General features: G+C 41.4%; 1 protein-coding gene across 1 annotated transcript in view; it reads left to right on the top strand.

Moving 5' to 3' along the window:
- LOC139390656 (protocadherin Fat 2-like) overlaps window positions 1-17,038 on the top strand; it is an 80,752-nt gene that overhangs the window by 26,241 nt on the left and 37,473 nt on the right. The window contains exons 8-17 of the mRNA XM_071137926.1: window positions 382-521; window positions 608-883; window positions 1,082-1,292; window positions 1,663-1,849; window positions 2,004-5,487; window positions 5,668-6,052; window positions 6,416-6,612; window positions 6,814-6,967; window positions 9,184-9,417; window positions 11,276-11,665. Coding sequence (XP_070994027.1) covers window positions 382-521; window positions 608-883; window positions 1,082-1,292; window positions 1,663-1,849; window positions 2,004-5,487; window positions 5,668-6,052; window positions 6,416-6,612; window positions 6,814-6,967; window positions 9,184-9,417; window positions 11,276-11,665 — 5,658 coding nt within the window. The remainder of the gene's footprint in view (window positions 1-381; window positions 522-607; window positions 884-1,081; window positions 1,293-1,662; window positions 1,850-2,003; window positions 5,488-5,667; window positions 6,053-6,415; window positions 6,613-6,813; window positions 6,968-9,183; window positions 9,418-11,275; window positions 11,666-17,038) is intronic.

Here is a 17,038-nt window from a genome sequence, read left to right as displayed (position 1 = left end):
GTAGCTTTGGGGATGTTATGTTGTTGTTCTTGTCTTTCCACCTGTTCTGACTGGGCAAACTCCGTTTCCAGTGAACGCGCCAATGCCCACAAGTCCATCTGTTGAAAGAATGATCCTCCAACCACGGCCAAGTCATTATGGTTCTGGATGACACACCTGTGTGTCACAACTGCCGTATGGGCTTTCACTCACTCCTCCCATAAGGCCATTGGTGCCAGTCTCAGTGACAGACAATTACGAAGCCAAACAACCTGAGGGACTCTGGGCAGGCTTCTATTGAGGCCTTTCAACTGTCAAATTTCAAACGGTCCTTGTATGGGATGATTGAATGATATTGATTTATTTCTACCATCTCCTATCTATTGTGTTGTTCTACCCCAGGGGGCGATGAGGAGCAGGACTTTGACATTGAGAGGAACACAGGCAGCATCGTGATCGCCAGGCCTCTGGATGCAGGGAAGAAGTCCAACTATAATCTGACTGTACAGGTTACAGACGGGCATCAGGTCGCAACCACACAGGTGATACACACATGAAATACATCGTAAATCAGTAGTTATCGTAAAACTTTAGATTAAGTTTCTCTTCCTGTCTGTATGTCTCCTAGGCATATATCCGTGTGCTGGACATGAACGAGCATCGACCCATGTTCATGAAGTCCATCTACGAGGTCAGTGTACCGGAAGACACCTCTCCATGGAAGGACATCCTCCACATCTCTGCTCAGGACCGAGACAGCAACAGCAAACTCATCTACTCGCTCCACGGCAGCGTCCATCCAGACAGCCTGAAGATCTTCCATCTGGACCATAAGAGTGGTGTTCTGGTCATGACTGAGCAGCTGGACCGTGAGAAGCGTTCTGTGCACACCCTCATTGTGATGGTAATGTTGTTGATGTTTTTTAGTCATCTCCCTTGACCATTTGAAAACATGGAGGATCTAAAGTACAGCGTATCTATCGTAACAGGTTCACAAAGCAAAGTCGTCTCTGTCTGATTATAGCAATCATTTTAGCTGGTTATCTAGGAATTTGATTTTGCTTAAGTTAATGTGCTCTCACCATCTCCTTTAAATGCGTAGGTTCGAGATCAGGAGATCCCAGTGAAAAGAAACTTTGTGAAGGCAGTGGTTTATGTGGAGGACTGCAACGACCACTCTCCTGCCTTCCTGGCGGCCGGCTATGAGGGAACTATCACCAATCTGGCTGCGGCTGGGACAGAGGTGCTGCGTGTCAAGGCTCTGGATAAGGACACGGGGAGCAACGCTCAGATTATCTACTCCCTTCACTCAGGTACAACACAGATCAGAGATTATGAGAGGTAGATTATGATGGATTTGAATTGTGAAAAATCTTCAAATATGATCATCTATTTTTAGCATTCTTTATAAGAGTGCTACAGGATAAGTATATTATATATTTGAGAATGTTTTTAACTTGATTGATCACTCACATTCTGGGGGTGGCAGGTAGCCTAGTGGTTAGAGCATTGGGCCAGTAACCGAAAGGTTGCTAGATCAAATCTCAGAGCTGACAAGGTCAAAATCTGTACTTTTGCCTGTGAACAAGGCAGTTAACCCACTGTTCACATATAGGCAAATGGGTTGACAATTTCAAACATTCAACAATATTTGTTGATTTGGTCTTTGATCCATCTTTACAGGGAATGTCGACAACACCTTTGACATTGATGGCGAGCTGGGGAGTATCACTATCGCCAAACCTCTGGACAGCCTACCCCAGGAGCAGTTTCATCTGACAGTGAAGGCCACAGACCAGGGTTTTCCCCAGCACAGCGATCTCTGTTCTGTCTCCATCACCGTCCTGCTCTCAGACAGAACCCCTCCCAGGTTAATATGTATATAAACTAGTATTATGTTGTTTGATAATTCTTAAATGCTTTAATTTGTAAATTGCATCAAATAATTCAACTTCAGGTACTGTTGATATTATATACTGCTTTTCTAATTGTTAATAAAAACCATTCTCTTTTCTCTCTCCCAGGTTCCCCTCTGATGAGTTCTTCTCAGAAGTCAGTGAAGCCAGTCCTCTGGGAACTCCCGTGATCACTGTCTCAGCAGCCAGCCCATCCGCAGTCCACTACAGCATCAAAGATGGAGACCCTAACGGAACGTTCCACATCAATGCAGAGTCCGGAGTTCTCTCTGTCCAAGCAAGCCTCAACTTCGAGAGGTGTTTCTCTTACAAACTCAAAGTGCGTGCCAGCACCTCGGCAGGAGCCTCGTCAGATACGGTTGTTTACGTCTATGTGATAGATGAGAATGATAACCCTCCGGTGTTCCTCCAGGAGAAATTCCATGGCCAGATTAGTGAGTCTGCTCACATAAACAGCATGGTGATGGGGGAGAGCAACACACCTCTAGTGTTACGAGCCTCGGATGCTGACAGGGACTCTAACTCTCTCCTAGTCTTCCAAATCCTGGAGCCGGAAGCGATGAAAGTCTTCAAGATAGATCCCAGCATGGGTACACTCTCTGTGATATCTGAGGTGGACTTTGAAGAAACACCTGAGTTTCACTTCAGCATTCAGGTACGGGACTCAGGGGAACCGTCGCTGTACGCAGCAGAGCCAGCCAGAGTCACCATCCGTGTCCTGGATTTCAATGACTGTTCCCCCAAATTCTCTAGGCCGGTGTACGAGTCGTCCATCATCTTCCCTCTCGTCAGAGAGATGGAGGTTGTACGGGTTACGGCAGAAGATGCAGATTCAGCTGTCTCGTACAGCATCACAGAGGGCAACCTTCACAATGCTTTTCTCATTCATCCTTCCACCGGTGCTATCTCTGTAAACAATGTTTCAGAGTTTAATTCCTTTTACCAGCTGCTGGTCAAAGCCTCTGACGGCCTGTACAAAGACCTTGCTACAGTTAAGGTAAACGTCACCAACATAACAGCAGGCGGCCATCTTCAATTTGAGCAGGGATTGTATGCAGCCACCATTGTGGAGAATACGATGTCGGTCAACATGTTAGTTGTTTTGAGAGCATCAGGTAGCTACTTGAATGAGCCTCTGATTTACTCGGTATTGAACCCAATGGGACGGTTTTCTATAGTCCCGACATCAGGGGTGCTTGAGACCACCGGTGTTCCCTTTGACAGAGAGGAGCAGGATGTCTATGACATAGTGGTGGAGGTGAGAGACATGAGAAGTCCCCCTCGCAGGGCAATAACCCACGTCAACGTTTACATAGTTGACGTCAATGATAATCCACCAAGGTTCTTGAACCTGCCTCACTCCATGATGATCTCTGAAGACACAGACCTAGGAGATGTAATCTTTCAAGTGATGGCGTCCGACAGTGATCTTGGAGAAAATGGTTCTATTATGTACTTGTTGGAGGAGGATTTTGATCTCTTTAGGATAGACCCTTATGTTGGTGACGTGTCCCTTCAGCGGCCTATAGACTTTGAAGCTACTAATAAATATACCTTGACTGTCCTGGCCACAGACGAGGGCTCGCCCAGTTTGACCACTTCAGCAGAACTGAGTATCACGGTGAGAAATCGCACCAACCCCATTTTTCAGACTTTGCTCTATCCTCTAAAAGTCCCTGAAAACATATCTCCCTTCACCACCATCCTGCATGTACAAGCAAGAAACCCAGAGGGATATCGGCTTATTTACAATCTGGAAGAGGAGAATGCCTCGAAAAACTTTCACATAGATTTTAAAACAGGAGTGTTGAGTGTCACTGATTTGTTGGACTATGAGAGCCAGACAATGCATCTATTGACGGTACGAGCCACTGACTCTGTGACAGGCTCCTTTTCAGAGGCCGCTGTCGAAATAGAGGTTGAAGATGTTAACGATAACGCTCCAGTCTTCTCCAAGCTGACTGACACAGTGGATATACATGAAGGATTACCCATAGGCACGTCTGTATTACAGATATCAGCCACAGATAGAGACTCAGGCAGAAATAGAGACTTAACCTTCCATATTTTGGGGATGGGGGAAAATGAAACAGACTTCTTTAAAATAGACCCCCAGAGTGGTCTAATTGTTACGACACAGGTGTTGGACTATGAGAAGACAAAACACTTCCAGTTAAAGATCAAAGCCATAGATAATGGCACAAACCCGTTGAGCAGCGATGCCTATGTCATTGTTAACGTAACCGATGTCAACGATAACCCTCCAAACTTCTCCAAGACCCATTATCAGGCAACACTGGATGAAATGGCCAAATGTGGCCACATCGTCATAAAAATCCAAGCTTCGGACCCCGACACCAGAGACTTGAACAATCTACAGTATAAGATCCTCTCAGGTAATGAGGGAAGATACTTCGCCATCAACGAATCCTCCGGGATTATCTCCTTTTCTAACGTCTGCAAGAGAAATGTGGACCCATTCTACAACCTCACCGTGGCTGTGTCAGATGGAGTTTTCCAGAACACAGCCCCTGTGAACATTGATATGATGAACACTAATAAACACAGTCCCTATTTCAACAAAAACATCTACGAGGCGGAACTAGCTGAGAACGCTGAGGCTGGAACACGTGTGATTCGCCTGGCCGCTATAGACCCTGACGATGGACCTTACGGCAGCGTGGACTACACCATCATCAACAAACTGGCAGATGAGAAATTCTCTATAGACAAGAATGGACAGATCATAACATCTCAACCTTTAGATAGAGAGAACCCATCCCAAAGAGTGATCGCCATCAAGGTGATGGCTAAAGATGGCGGAGGGAAAGTAGCGTTCTGCACTGTGAAGATTATCCTGACAGATGAGAATGATAATGCCCCTCAGTTCAAAGCTACAGAGTACCAGGTGTCAATCCAGTCTACTGTAAACAAAGGCTCTCCCGTGATTCAGATAGTGGCGTACGACGCAGACGACGGCAAAAATGCTGATGTCACCTACACTGTGGACGAGGCAGAGGAAGTGACTGAGGACATCATTGAGATCAACCCCTTCACTGGCATTGTCAGCGTCAAAGAGAGTCTGATAGGTCAAGAGAACAAGATATTCAACTTCAAAGTCAAGGCTCGGGACAGCGGATTACCATTCTTCAACTCCACGGTTCCGGTGCAGGTGAAAGTAGTCCCACCTGAGGTCCCTCTTCCGAAGTTCTCCGAGCCGCTCTACACCTTCTCCGCAGCCGAGGACATCTCCATGGGAACAGAGATCGGGACGATCAAGGCCGACTCCGACATGCCAGTCATCTACAGCCTGGTCAATGGCAACACAGTGGAGAGTAACAGAGACAGAGTGTTTGCTCTGGATAAAGAGAGCGGTACTCTACTCGTCCAGAAGAGCATTGACCACGAGAAGACCAAGTGGTATCAGATAGATGTTATTGCTCAAGGCAACCACAACGGGACCGACGTAGCCTCGCTGGTGTCGGTCAGCATCCAGGTCCAGGATGTGAATGACAACGTGCCGGTGTTCGAGGCCAACCCTTACAAGGCCTTCCTGGCTGAGAACATGCCAACAGGAACCACCGTCATCCAGGTATGTTTTTTTTCAGATATATATATTTTTTCATTGATCTTATATTTTTGTAATTGAATGTTGTATACAATTCTTTACGATTTCTGTGTTCATATGATGTGCAAATCAAATTCTCATTTAGGGCAATAACAGATTAGTTTTAATTAATGAATTAATCCATCAATCCATCCATCCATCCAGGTGACGGCCAACGACCCTGACCAGGACACTAATGGACAGGTGACCTACACCTTGGAAGCCGAACCCGATGACATCACCGATGTCTTCTCCATCGACAGTGAGAGCGGTTGGATAACTACTCTGAGAGAGACGGACTGTGAGATGACTCAGCACTACAGCTTCACAGTGGTGGCTACTGACCACGGGGGGGAGGTGAAGCTCTCTTCCTCGGTTCTGGTGGAGGTGACGGTGACTGACGAGAACGACAACCCTCCTCGGTTCAAGGAGGACGTGTACCATGGGTCTGTCATGGAGAACACTAGGCCTGGGGATGTCATCATGAGCCTGACGACCGTTGATATGGATGTGACTAAAGAGAACAGGCAGATCACGTGTTACATCACAGGTGAGTCTTGTTGATTGATTAATTTGGTTGATTGAATGATTGATCACATACACTTTTTTGAAGTAGTTGAATGATAGTTTTTCAGGTCTATCAGCATTATGGACAACATTTTAATAAGAAACAGATGGGCACAGTATTTCTCCAGAGCAATACACAGTATCTACTATAACGACGGCTTATTATAAGAGAACAATATATTGTCTATACTGGATCATTATAACAGAGATATATATCTTCTATAATGGTTCATTCTAAGTGTAAAAGTGACTACATTGGAAGAAATGTGATGGACATGATCAAAACCCATATAGGCCCCCAGGTAGCATTGACAGGCATGTGTTACATTCAAATGTTTTTCCTTAGACGGAGACCCATTGGGCCAGTTCTCCATTGTGCAAGAGGGAGAGGAATGGAGGCTGGTCCTCAAAGAGTCTCTTGACCGCGAGGCTAAAGATAACTACTCCCTGAAAATAAGAGTTACTGACGGGAGATTTGAGGCCCCTGCCACTGTAGAGGTCCATGTTCTAGATGTCAACGATAACAGTCCTCTGTGTGAGCAGGTATGTCAGTCGGCCATGACACTACAGTAGACACTTAGATTCCTGTAGATAGCGGTAACATGTTGTACCTGCGTCAGGACTTTATAACAATTCATACATACGTCACACATTAATGAGCAGTAGCCTACCTAAAGCATGAATAAAATATCAACAACTGCAATTTGACCTAAGACGTAGCTAACTATCAATGTTTCTGTCCAGTTGCTGTACACAGAGGTCGTCATGGAGAATTCCCCGTCAAGCATGTTCATACTGAAGGTTTCAGCGTCGGACCCAGACATCGGCACCAACGGACTAGTGTCCTACACCCTCCACGGTCCCAACGCAGACAAGTTCCATCTTGATCAAAAGACAGGTTAGAGACTACTTTTATGTGGGGTCTAAACAAATGGAGGTCCTAAGTGAAATCCATCATTTGTTTGGTTTGAGAGATAGCATCTCCATTCTTACAAAATACTTAAACGGAGGTCTTCAAGAAGACAAGATGGTGCACAGTCAGACCACCATAAATAGTTGGTGTTTTTTTTCTCCATGTTTGGTGCTTTGGCTTCTCATCAAACATACTTCCTGTTTGTCATAGCACTAGCCTAGCTTCATTATTGTAAGCCAATCAGAGCTCATAATCTCAATAATTGGTCCTATCACTATACATATATGCTAGGAGAAGCTTTGACATGGCCTTCAACCCAAAGTAATGGTTTGGCGCTGGCAGAACTGAAAATGTAAATATGTTGTGATTTATTTGTACTTCTCATGGTTTATTTTTGATAGATTTCAGTAAATATTTTGTAAACTGTGATGCTATTTTTAAAGAATGCATAGGCCTACTGTCTGGCCCTTTTTTCCCATCATTTTGAAATACTGTACCGGTCAAACGTTTGGACACACCTACTTATTGCAGGGTTTTTCTGAATTTTTTTGCTATTTTCTACATTGTAGAATAATAGTGAAGACATCAAAACTATGAAATAACACATATGGAATCATGTAGTAACCAAAAAAGTGTTAAACAAATCTAAATATATTTTATGTTTGAGATTCTTTAATGTAGGCACCCTTTGCCTTGATGACAGCTTTGCACAATCTTGGCATTCTCTCAACCAGCTTCATGAGGTAGTCACCTGGAATGCATTTCAATTAACAGGTGTGCCTTGTTAAAAGTTTATTTGTGTAATTTCTTTCCTTCTTAATGCGTTTGAGCCAATCATCTTCGTTGTGACAAGGTAGGGTTGGTATACAGCCCTATTTGGTAAAAGACAAAGTTCATATTATGGCAAGAACAGCTCAAATAAGCAAAGAGAAACGACGGTCCATCATTACTTTAAGACATGAAGATCAGTCAATCCGGAAAATGTAAAGAATTTTGAAAGCAGTCGCAAAAACCATCAAGCGCTATGATGAAACTGGCTCTCATGAGGACCACCACAGGAAAGGAAGACCCAGAGTTACCTCTGCTGCAGAGGATAAATTCATTAGAATTCAAGTTACAGACACATCTCAACTTCAACTGTTCAGAGGAGACCTGAATCAGGCCTTCATGGTCAAATTGCTGCAAAGAAATGACTACTAAAGGAAACCAACAAGAAGAAGAGACATGCTTGGGCTAAGAAATACAAGCAATGAGCATTAGACTGGTGTAAATCTGTCGTTTGGTCTGATGAGTCCAAATTTGAGATTTTTTGGTTTCAACAGCCGTGTCTTTGTGAGATGCAGAATAGGTGAACGGATGTTCTCCACATGTGTGGTTCCCACCATGAAGCATGGAGGAGGAAATGTGATGGTGTGGGGGTGCTTTGCTGGTGACACTGTCTGTGATTTATTTAGGCACACTTCAAGGCACACTTAACCAGCATGGCTACCACAGCATTCTGCAGCGATAAGCGATCCCATCTGGTTTGTGCTTAGTGGGACTATCATTTGTTTTTCAACAGGACAATTACCAAAAACACACCTTCAGGTTATGTAAGGGCTATTTGACCAAGAAGGAGCGTGATAGAGTGCTGCATCAGATGACCTGGCCTTCACAATCATCCGACCTCAACCCAATTGAGATGGTTTGGGATGAGTCGGACCGCAGAGTGAAAGAAACCAGCCAACAAGTGCTCAGCATATGTGAGAACTCCTTCAAGACTGTTGTAAAAGCATTCCTCATGAAGCTGGTTGAGAGAATGCCAAGAGTGTGCAACGCTTTCTTCAAGGCAAAGGGTGGCTACTTTGAAGAATCTAAAATCTAAAATATATTTTGATTTGTTACTTTTTCGTTACTACATGATTCCATATGTGTTATTTGATAGTTTTGATATCTTCACTATTATGAAAAAAAATGAGTAGGTGGGTCAAAACTTTTGTCTGGTACTGTACATCTCAGTGTTTTTCCCACCATTTTGATTTACACCTCAGTGTTTTTCCCACCATTTTTATATATATCTCAATGTGTTTTTCAGTCAGTCAGTCAGTTTCCATCTATACATTTACTGTACTGTATGCCCTCTGCTCCACTAGGAGATAGAAGGAATAAGTTAAGTCCATCTATATGTTCATCTAATTATTTGTTATTTTTATTTGTGACAGGGGAATTGTTCACTCTGGCCCAGTTGGACCGGGAGAAGGTGAGGGAGTATGATCTGGTAGTTAAAGTCACGGACGGCGGAGGCCGCTCCTGCCAAGCAGACATCTTACTCCTGATCCAGGATATGAATGACAACCCTCCCAAGTTCTCGAACAACCACTATGAAGTCACTGTGTTCGACAACACCACCATCAGGACACCCATCGCTGTCATCTACGCCAAAGACCCTGACACTGGTAAGTCATATTATTGAGATAAAATGAACAGAGTAGACATTCCCATTCTGAGGGATAGTCTGAAATGGGATTTGCTGATCTAGTTATTATATTTCTATGGGCCAAAATTTATAGAATCAGAATGACTAGAATGGACATTGACGTTTTGAGTTATGGTTTGAGGGGCTTTGTCTGACCTAGTAATTCTGTTTCTATGGTCAAATCTAAATCTCCCCTTTATGTAGCAGAGGCTCTACACCAATATACTTACCAAGGTCATAACATAGAGACTGTTTTCCTATCCCCCAGGTCATAACATAGAGACTATTCTCCTATCCCCCAAGTCATAACATAGAGACTATTCTCCTATCCCCCAAGTCATAACATAGAGACTATTCTCCTATCCCCCAAGTCATAACATAGAGACTATTCTCCTATCTCCCAAGTCATAATATAGAGACAGTTCTCCGATATACTTTTTGACCACCACCCACCCGCCCTTCATCCACACAATATTTCATGATCTAAAATCTGCCTGCCCTGTGGATATAACCACCGAGACTGCGGGTTATGAGTCAACAAATGCATCACTAATTTATGCATTGTTTGTGTCCCCGCTTATAAATATCTGGGCATCTGAATTGACGAAAAGCTATCTTTCAAAAATCATGTTGATGAGTTGGTTAAGAAATTAAGAATTCAAATAGACTTCTTCTATAGGAACAGGTCCAGTCTTTTGTTAAATAGTAGAAAACAAATGATTCAGTCAACATTCCTGATGGCTTTAGACAATGGCGACACCATCTATATGAATACAGCTGCCAATACACTGAAATCATTGGATGCAGTTTATCACAGTGCACTATTGTCACGCCCTGACCTTAGAGAGCCTTGCTTATTCTCTATTTGGTTAGGTCAGGGTGTGACTTAGGTGGGCAAATCTATGTTTCTATTTCTTTGTTGGCCTAGTATGGTTCCCAAATAGAGGCAGCTGTTTATCGTTGTCTCTGATTGGGGATCATACTTAGGCAGTCTTTTTTCCCACCTTGGATTGTGGGATCTTGTTTTTGTATTGTTGCTGTGTTAGCGCTACAAAACTTTACGTGTCGTTTATCTTTCTTGTTTTTTTGGTGTTCATTTAATACATTCAAAATGTACGCCTACCGTGCGGCACCTTGGTCCAATCCATCTTTAAACGATCGTGACAACTATGCTTTATTAAGGGCAGCAGGTTCAGGACACATCGCATGCATTCTGTATCAGAAAGTAAGCTGGCCCTCTTTGAAGTCTCCTAGATCGATACATTGCTCTCATTTTGTCTATAAAGCCCTCTTGCATAAACTTCCCCCATGCCTTACCTCATTGTTAACCTTCAAACACATACCTAATCATGTATTATCCTGAGGAACAGGGCCACTCCTGTAGGTGTGTAGAAACACATACCTAATCATGTATTACCACGTGGCTGTTTATTATGGCTGTTTATTATGGATGTTTATTATGGCTGTTTATTATGGGTGTTTGGCTGTTCGTTATAGATGTTTATTATGGATGTTAATTATGGATGTTTATTGTGGATGTTTATTATGGACGTTTATTGTGGATGTTTATTATTTTATTGTTCTTCATAATTGCACGATGCATATTGTTTTGATACAGCTTTGATAAGGCCATTAACTCCTAGCATACTTTGGAAGAAACCCAAATTCGTCGTGCCAAACCAACCAGACTGATAATTCCTATTCTCCTCCGGCAGATATGATCTCTGAGGTGAAATGTCATAGAGATCATAGTAGCTAGATAGTGTCCTGTCTCTATATGAAATAGTCTCTGCTCACAACAACCAGACTGACTCCTATTCTCTCCTCTCCTTCTGCAGGTATAAACTCTGAGGTGAAGTATTCTTTACTTGAGGACAACAGCGGACACTTCTCATTGGAAGAGTTCTCCGGTATCCTGCGCCTGGAGAGGTCGCTGGCTGAAAACACACGGTCGACCTTTGAACTCAAGGTCAAAGCCACAGACCGGGGGCTTCCCCGACAACTGTACTCCGTTGCTACAGTTACGGTGCACGTTGTCGACCTGAGCGACTACCAGCCAGTGTTCCTGAGCCAGGAGTACTCCGCCCAGATCCCAGAATCCACCCTGGTAGGATCAGAGGTCATCAGCGTCTCTGCCCTCACTAGAGACGGGACCGAGACGGATCCCATCGTCTACTCCATCGTCTCTGGCAACGAGGGGGGAAGGTTCTACCTGCACCCGGCAACTGGTAAGGTTCTGTTCCGTTACTTCCTTGAGTTCCATGGGTCAGTAAGGTTTTGTGAGATTCCATGAGATTCCGTAAGGTTTCATAAAGTTTATTTGAGTTCATTTGTGCAAATCCACATATTTATGAAGCGCCAACCAATCTCTGTATTAGTTGTCAAACCATTCAGTAGCCGGGTTGTGTATAGTTCCATCCCAAGAGCAATCATCCCACCACACGGTTGTTTTAAACCCTGAAACGTACACCAACATCAGCAAGAAAGAACTGTGAGCAGGCAGAGAAGCCCACTTGTGAGGTTGATGCAACGCTAAAGGGTAAAAGCAAATACCTATTCACCTGGTCGTGCTGCTGACTGCAATGAAGTACCATTTCTTGAATGTTTTGGCAGAGATAAGTCTGCTTTCTATTGCCACTCAGAAGTCAGATATCGGAACAGTATTGCACAGCGAGGCAGAGAAGTGATTGAAAGTACATTGTCAGTACCGGTGCACTTTTGATGGATTTTGTAAAGGTCCTGCTGATATACACTGTACAGCAACCAGTTACTCTGGAGGAGTGTACCATAGTCAGTACGGTATCATACTGCCTGGTCCAGCACTGACATGCACCTAGAGTAGGTAGATCAGGCCCTGCTACAGGTAGATCAAACCAGGGAGGATTTGAAATGAATGAGACACCAAGAGAAGTACCTACTGTTTTCTCCCTGACTTCTCTTGGTGTCCCATGTACGGTATGGGACACCAAGAGAAGGTTACTGTTTTCTCCCTGACTTCTCTTGGTGTCCCATTCATTACAAATACTCCCTGGTTTGATCTACCTGTAGCAGGGCCTGATCTACCTGTAGCAGGGCTTGATCTACCTGTAGCAGGGCCTGATCTACCTGTAGCAGGGCCTGATCTACCTGTAGCAGGGCCTGATCTACCTGTAGCAGGGCCTGATCTACCTGTAGCAGGGCAAGGAGTCTCATAGAGGTTGGTTGGACTGAGTGAAAAACCAAACTCCGGGCTTGTCAGCAACTTAATCAATTTGTGTACATAGTTCCATTATCGCACCACACAGTTGTTTTTTTTATCATTGCTACATGTGTCAAAGTAAAGAAGTGGCTTTTTTAGTTATGTTGTATCTATGGAGACAGACATGGAAGCTTAATGTTATGTATTATATGTTGTATCTATGGAGACAGACATGGAAGCTTAATGTTATGTATTATATGTTGTATCTATGGAGACGGACATGGAAGCTTAATGTTATGTATTATATGTTGTATCTATGGAGACGACGTGGACGTGGAAGCTGGAAGCTTAATGTTATGTATTATATGTTGTATCTATGGAGACAGACATGGAAGCTTAATGTTATGTATTATATGTTGTATCTTAGACAGACATGGAAGCTTATGTTATGTATTAGATGTTGTATCTATGGAGACAGACAAGTTGTATCTGGACTATGGAGACAGACATGGAAGCTTAATGTTATGTATTATATGTTGTATCTATGGAGACAGACATGGAAGCTTAATGTTATGTATTATATGTTGTATCTATGGAGACAGACATGGAAGCTTAATGTTATGTATTATATGTTGGAAGCTTAATGTTATGTATTAGATGTTGTATCTATGGAGACAGACATGGAAGCTTAATGTTATGTATTATATGTTGTATCTATGGAGACAGACATGGAAGCTTAATGTTATGTATTATATGTTGTATCTATATCTATGGAGACAGACATGGAAGCTAAATGTTATGTATTATATGTTGTATCTATGGAGACAGGCATGGAAGCTTAATGTTATGTATTATATGTTGTATCTATGGAGACAGACATGGAAGCTTAATGTTATGTATTATATGTTGTATCTATGGAGACAGACATGTGGAAGCTTAATGTTATGTATTATATGTTGTATCTATGGAGACAGACATGGAAGCTTAATGTTATGTATTATATGTTGTATCTATGGAGACAGACATGGAAGCTTAATGTTATGTATTATATGTTGTATCTATGGAGACAGACATGGAAGCTTAATGTTATGTATTATATGTTGTATCTATGGAGACAGACATGGAAGCTTAATGTTATGTATTATATGTTGTATCTATGGAGACAGACATGGAAGCTTAATGTTATGTATTATATGTTGTATCTATGGAGACAGACATGGAAGCTTAATGTTATGTATTATATGTTGTATCTATGGAGACAGACATGGAAGCTTAATGTTATGTATTAGATGTTGTATGTATTATATGTTGTATCTATGGAGACAGACATGGAAGCTTAATGTTATGTATTATATGTTGTATCAATGGAGACAGACATGGAAGCTTAATGTTATGTATTATATGTTGTATCTATGGAGACAGACATGGAAGCTTAATGTTATGTATCAATGGAGACAGACATGGAAGCTTAATGTTATGTATTATATGTTGTATCTATGGAGACAGACGTGGAAGCTTAATGTTATGTATTATATGTTGTATCTATGGAGACAGACATGGAAGCTTAATGTTATGTATTATATGTTGTATCAATGGAGACAGACATGGAAGCTTAATGTTATGTATTATATGTTGTATCTATGGAGACAGACATGGAAGCTTAATGTTATGTATTAGATGTTGTATCTATGGAGACAGACATGGAAGCTTAATGTTATGTATTATATGTTGTATCTATGGAGACAGACATTATATGTTGTATGTTATGTATTATATGTTGTATCAATGGAGACAGACATGGAAGCTTAATGTTATGTATTATATGTTGTATCAATGGAGACAGACATGGAAGCTTAATGTTATGTATTATATGTTGTATCAATGGAGACGGACATGGAAGCTTAATGTTATGTATTAGATGTTGTATCTATGGAGACAGACATGGAAGCTTAATGTTATGTATTATATGTTGTATCTATGGAGACAGACATGGAAGCTTAATGTTATGTATTAGATGTTGTATCTATGGAGACAGACATGGAAGCTTAATGTTATGTATTATATGTTGTATCTATGGAGACAGACATGGAAGCTTAATGTTATGTATTATATGTTGTATCTATGGAGACAGACATGGAAGCTTAATGTTATGTATTATATGTTGTATCTATGGAGACAGACATGGAAGCTTAATGTTATGTATTATATGTTGTATCTATGGAGACAGACATGGAAGCTTAATGTTATGTATTATATGTTGTATCTATGGAGACAGACATGGAAGCTTAATGTTATGTATTATAATTTGTATCAATGGAGACAGACATGGAAGCTTAATGTTATGTATTATATGTTGTATCTATGGAGACAGACGTGGAAGCTTAATGTTATGTATTATATGTTGTATCTATGGAGACAGACATGGAAGCTTAATGTTATGTATTATATGTTGTATCTATGGAGACAGACATGGAAGCTTAATGTTATGTATTATATGTTGTATCTATGGAGACAGACATGGAAGCTTAATGTTATGTATTATATGTTGTATCTATGGAGACAGACATGGAAGCTTAATGTTATGTATTATATGTTGTATCTATGGAGACAGACATGGAGACAGACATGGAAGCTTAATGTTATGTATTATATGTTGTATCTATGGAGACAGACATGGAAGCTTAATGTTATGTATTATATGTTGTATCTATGGAGACAGGTTATGTATTATATGTTGTATCTATGGAGACAGACATGGAAGCTTAATGTTATGTATTATATGTTGTATCAATGGAGACAGACATGGAAGCTTAATGTTATGTATTATAATTTGTATCAATGGAGACAGACATGGAAGCTTAATGTTATGTATTATATGTTGTATCTATGGAGACAGACGTGGAAGCTTAATGTTATGTATTATATGTTGTATCTATGGAGACAGACATGGAAGCTTAATGTTCTGTATTATATGTTGTATCAATGGAGACAGACATGGAAGCTTAATGTTATGTATTATATGTTGTATCTATGGAGACAGACATGGAAGCTTAATGTTATGTATTAGATGTTGTATCTATGGAGACAGACATGGAAGCTTAATGTTATGTATTATATGTTGTATCTATGGAGACAGACATGGAAGCTTAATGTTATGTATTATATGTTGTATCATGGAAGCTTAATGTTATGTATTATATGTTGTATCTATGGAGACAGACAATGTGGAAGCTTAATGTTATGTATTATATGTTGTATCAATGGAGACAGACATGGAAGCTTAATGTTATGTATTAGATGTTGTATCTATGGAGACAGACATGGAAGCTTAATGTTATGTATTATATGTTGTATCTATGGAGACAGACATGGAAGCTTAATGTTATGTATTATATGTTGTATCTATGGAGACAGACATGGAAGCTTAATGTTATGTATTATATGTTGTATCTATGGAGACAGACATGGAAGCTTAATGTTATGTATTATATGTTGTATCTATGGAGACAGACGTGGAAGCTTAATGTTATGTATTATATGTTGTATCTATGGAGACAGACATGTATTATATGTTGTATCAATGGAGACAGACATGGAAGCTTAATGTTATGTATTATATGTTGTATCAATGGAGACAGACATGGAAGCTTAATATTATTTTATTTTTTTACTTTGGTCTTAGCTAGTCACATGAAAGAGAAAGTTTAGAGGTTTGAATGAGTTTGAATTCATGATTCTCTTTGTGGTTGTACGTCAGAGCAGAGCCCTGCAGTATGACATAGTACATTAGGTTGTTTTCTTTAGTTTGAAAAATAGTTTATCTAAATGTTGAAAGTGCGTGGGGCGACGGAGAGAAACAAAATGGTGCAGGTTGAGGCCATGTGGCAGAGAGAGATGCGGGCGCTGGAGATGTGTGTAGGAGGGAGTATGAGAGAGAGAGAAACAGAGAGAGAGAAAGACAGATGTGTGAGCAGGTGGGTCTGGGCAGGGGTGATGTTGTGGATGTTGGTGAGCGTCTGTATGTTGCCATTTGTCTATGGATGTTTTGTATTGTTTTAAAAAATTATACAAAAAAAATTAAGAAAAAGGCAAATAGCACTGAGGGGTCCGGTACCTACCCCAATCCCTCCCTCCCTCCCTCCCTCCGTCCCTCCCTCCCTCCGTCTGTCTGTCTGTCTGTCTGTCTGTCTGTCTGTCTGTCTCAACAAATACAGGTCTTTACCAGCCTTATTTACTGATCACAGATGAAGGACAATATCCTAGCTATTCTGTTGAACAAGGGTCAGCTCTAGAAGGCTTTAACTAGCTCAGCAAACAGAGAATTGTACCTGTGTGATATAATTGCACATGTTGAAACCTGGTTTGGTTGTAAGAGGAATGCAGTTGGCAGTTATGTCTGTTGTTATGTTGTCATCTTGTCTTG

Source organism: Oncorhynchus clarkii, chromosome 31, assembly GCF_045791955.1.
Source record: "Oncorhynchus clarkii lewisi isolate Uvic-CL-2024 chromosome 31, UVic_Ocla_1.0, whole genome shotgun sequence".
NCBI classification, from domain to species: domain Eukaryota; kingdom Metazoa; phylum Chordata; class Actinopteri; order Salmoniformes; family Salmonidae; genus Oncorhynchus; species Oncorhynchus clarkii.
Note: the sequence above shows the minus strand (reverse complement) of the source record. Positions and strands in the feature narration are given on the sequence as shown.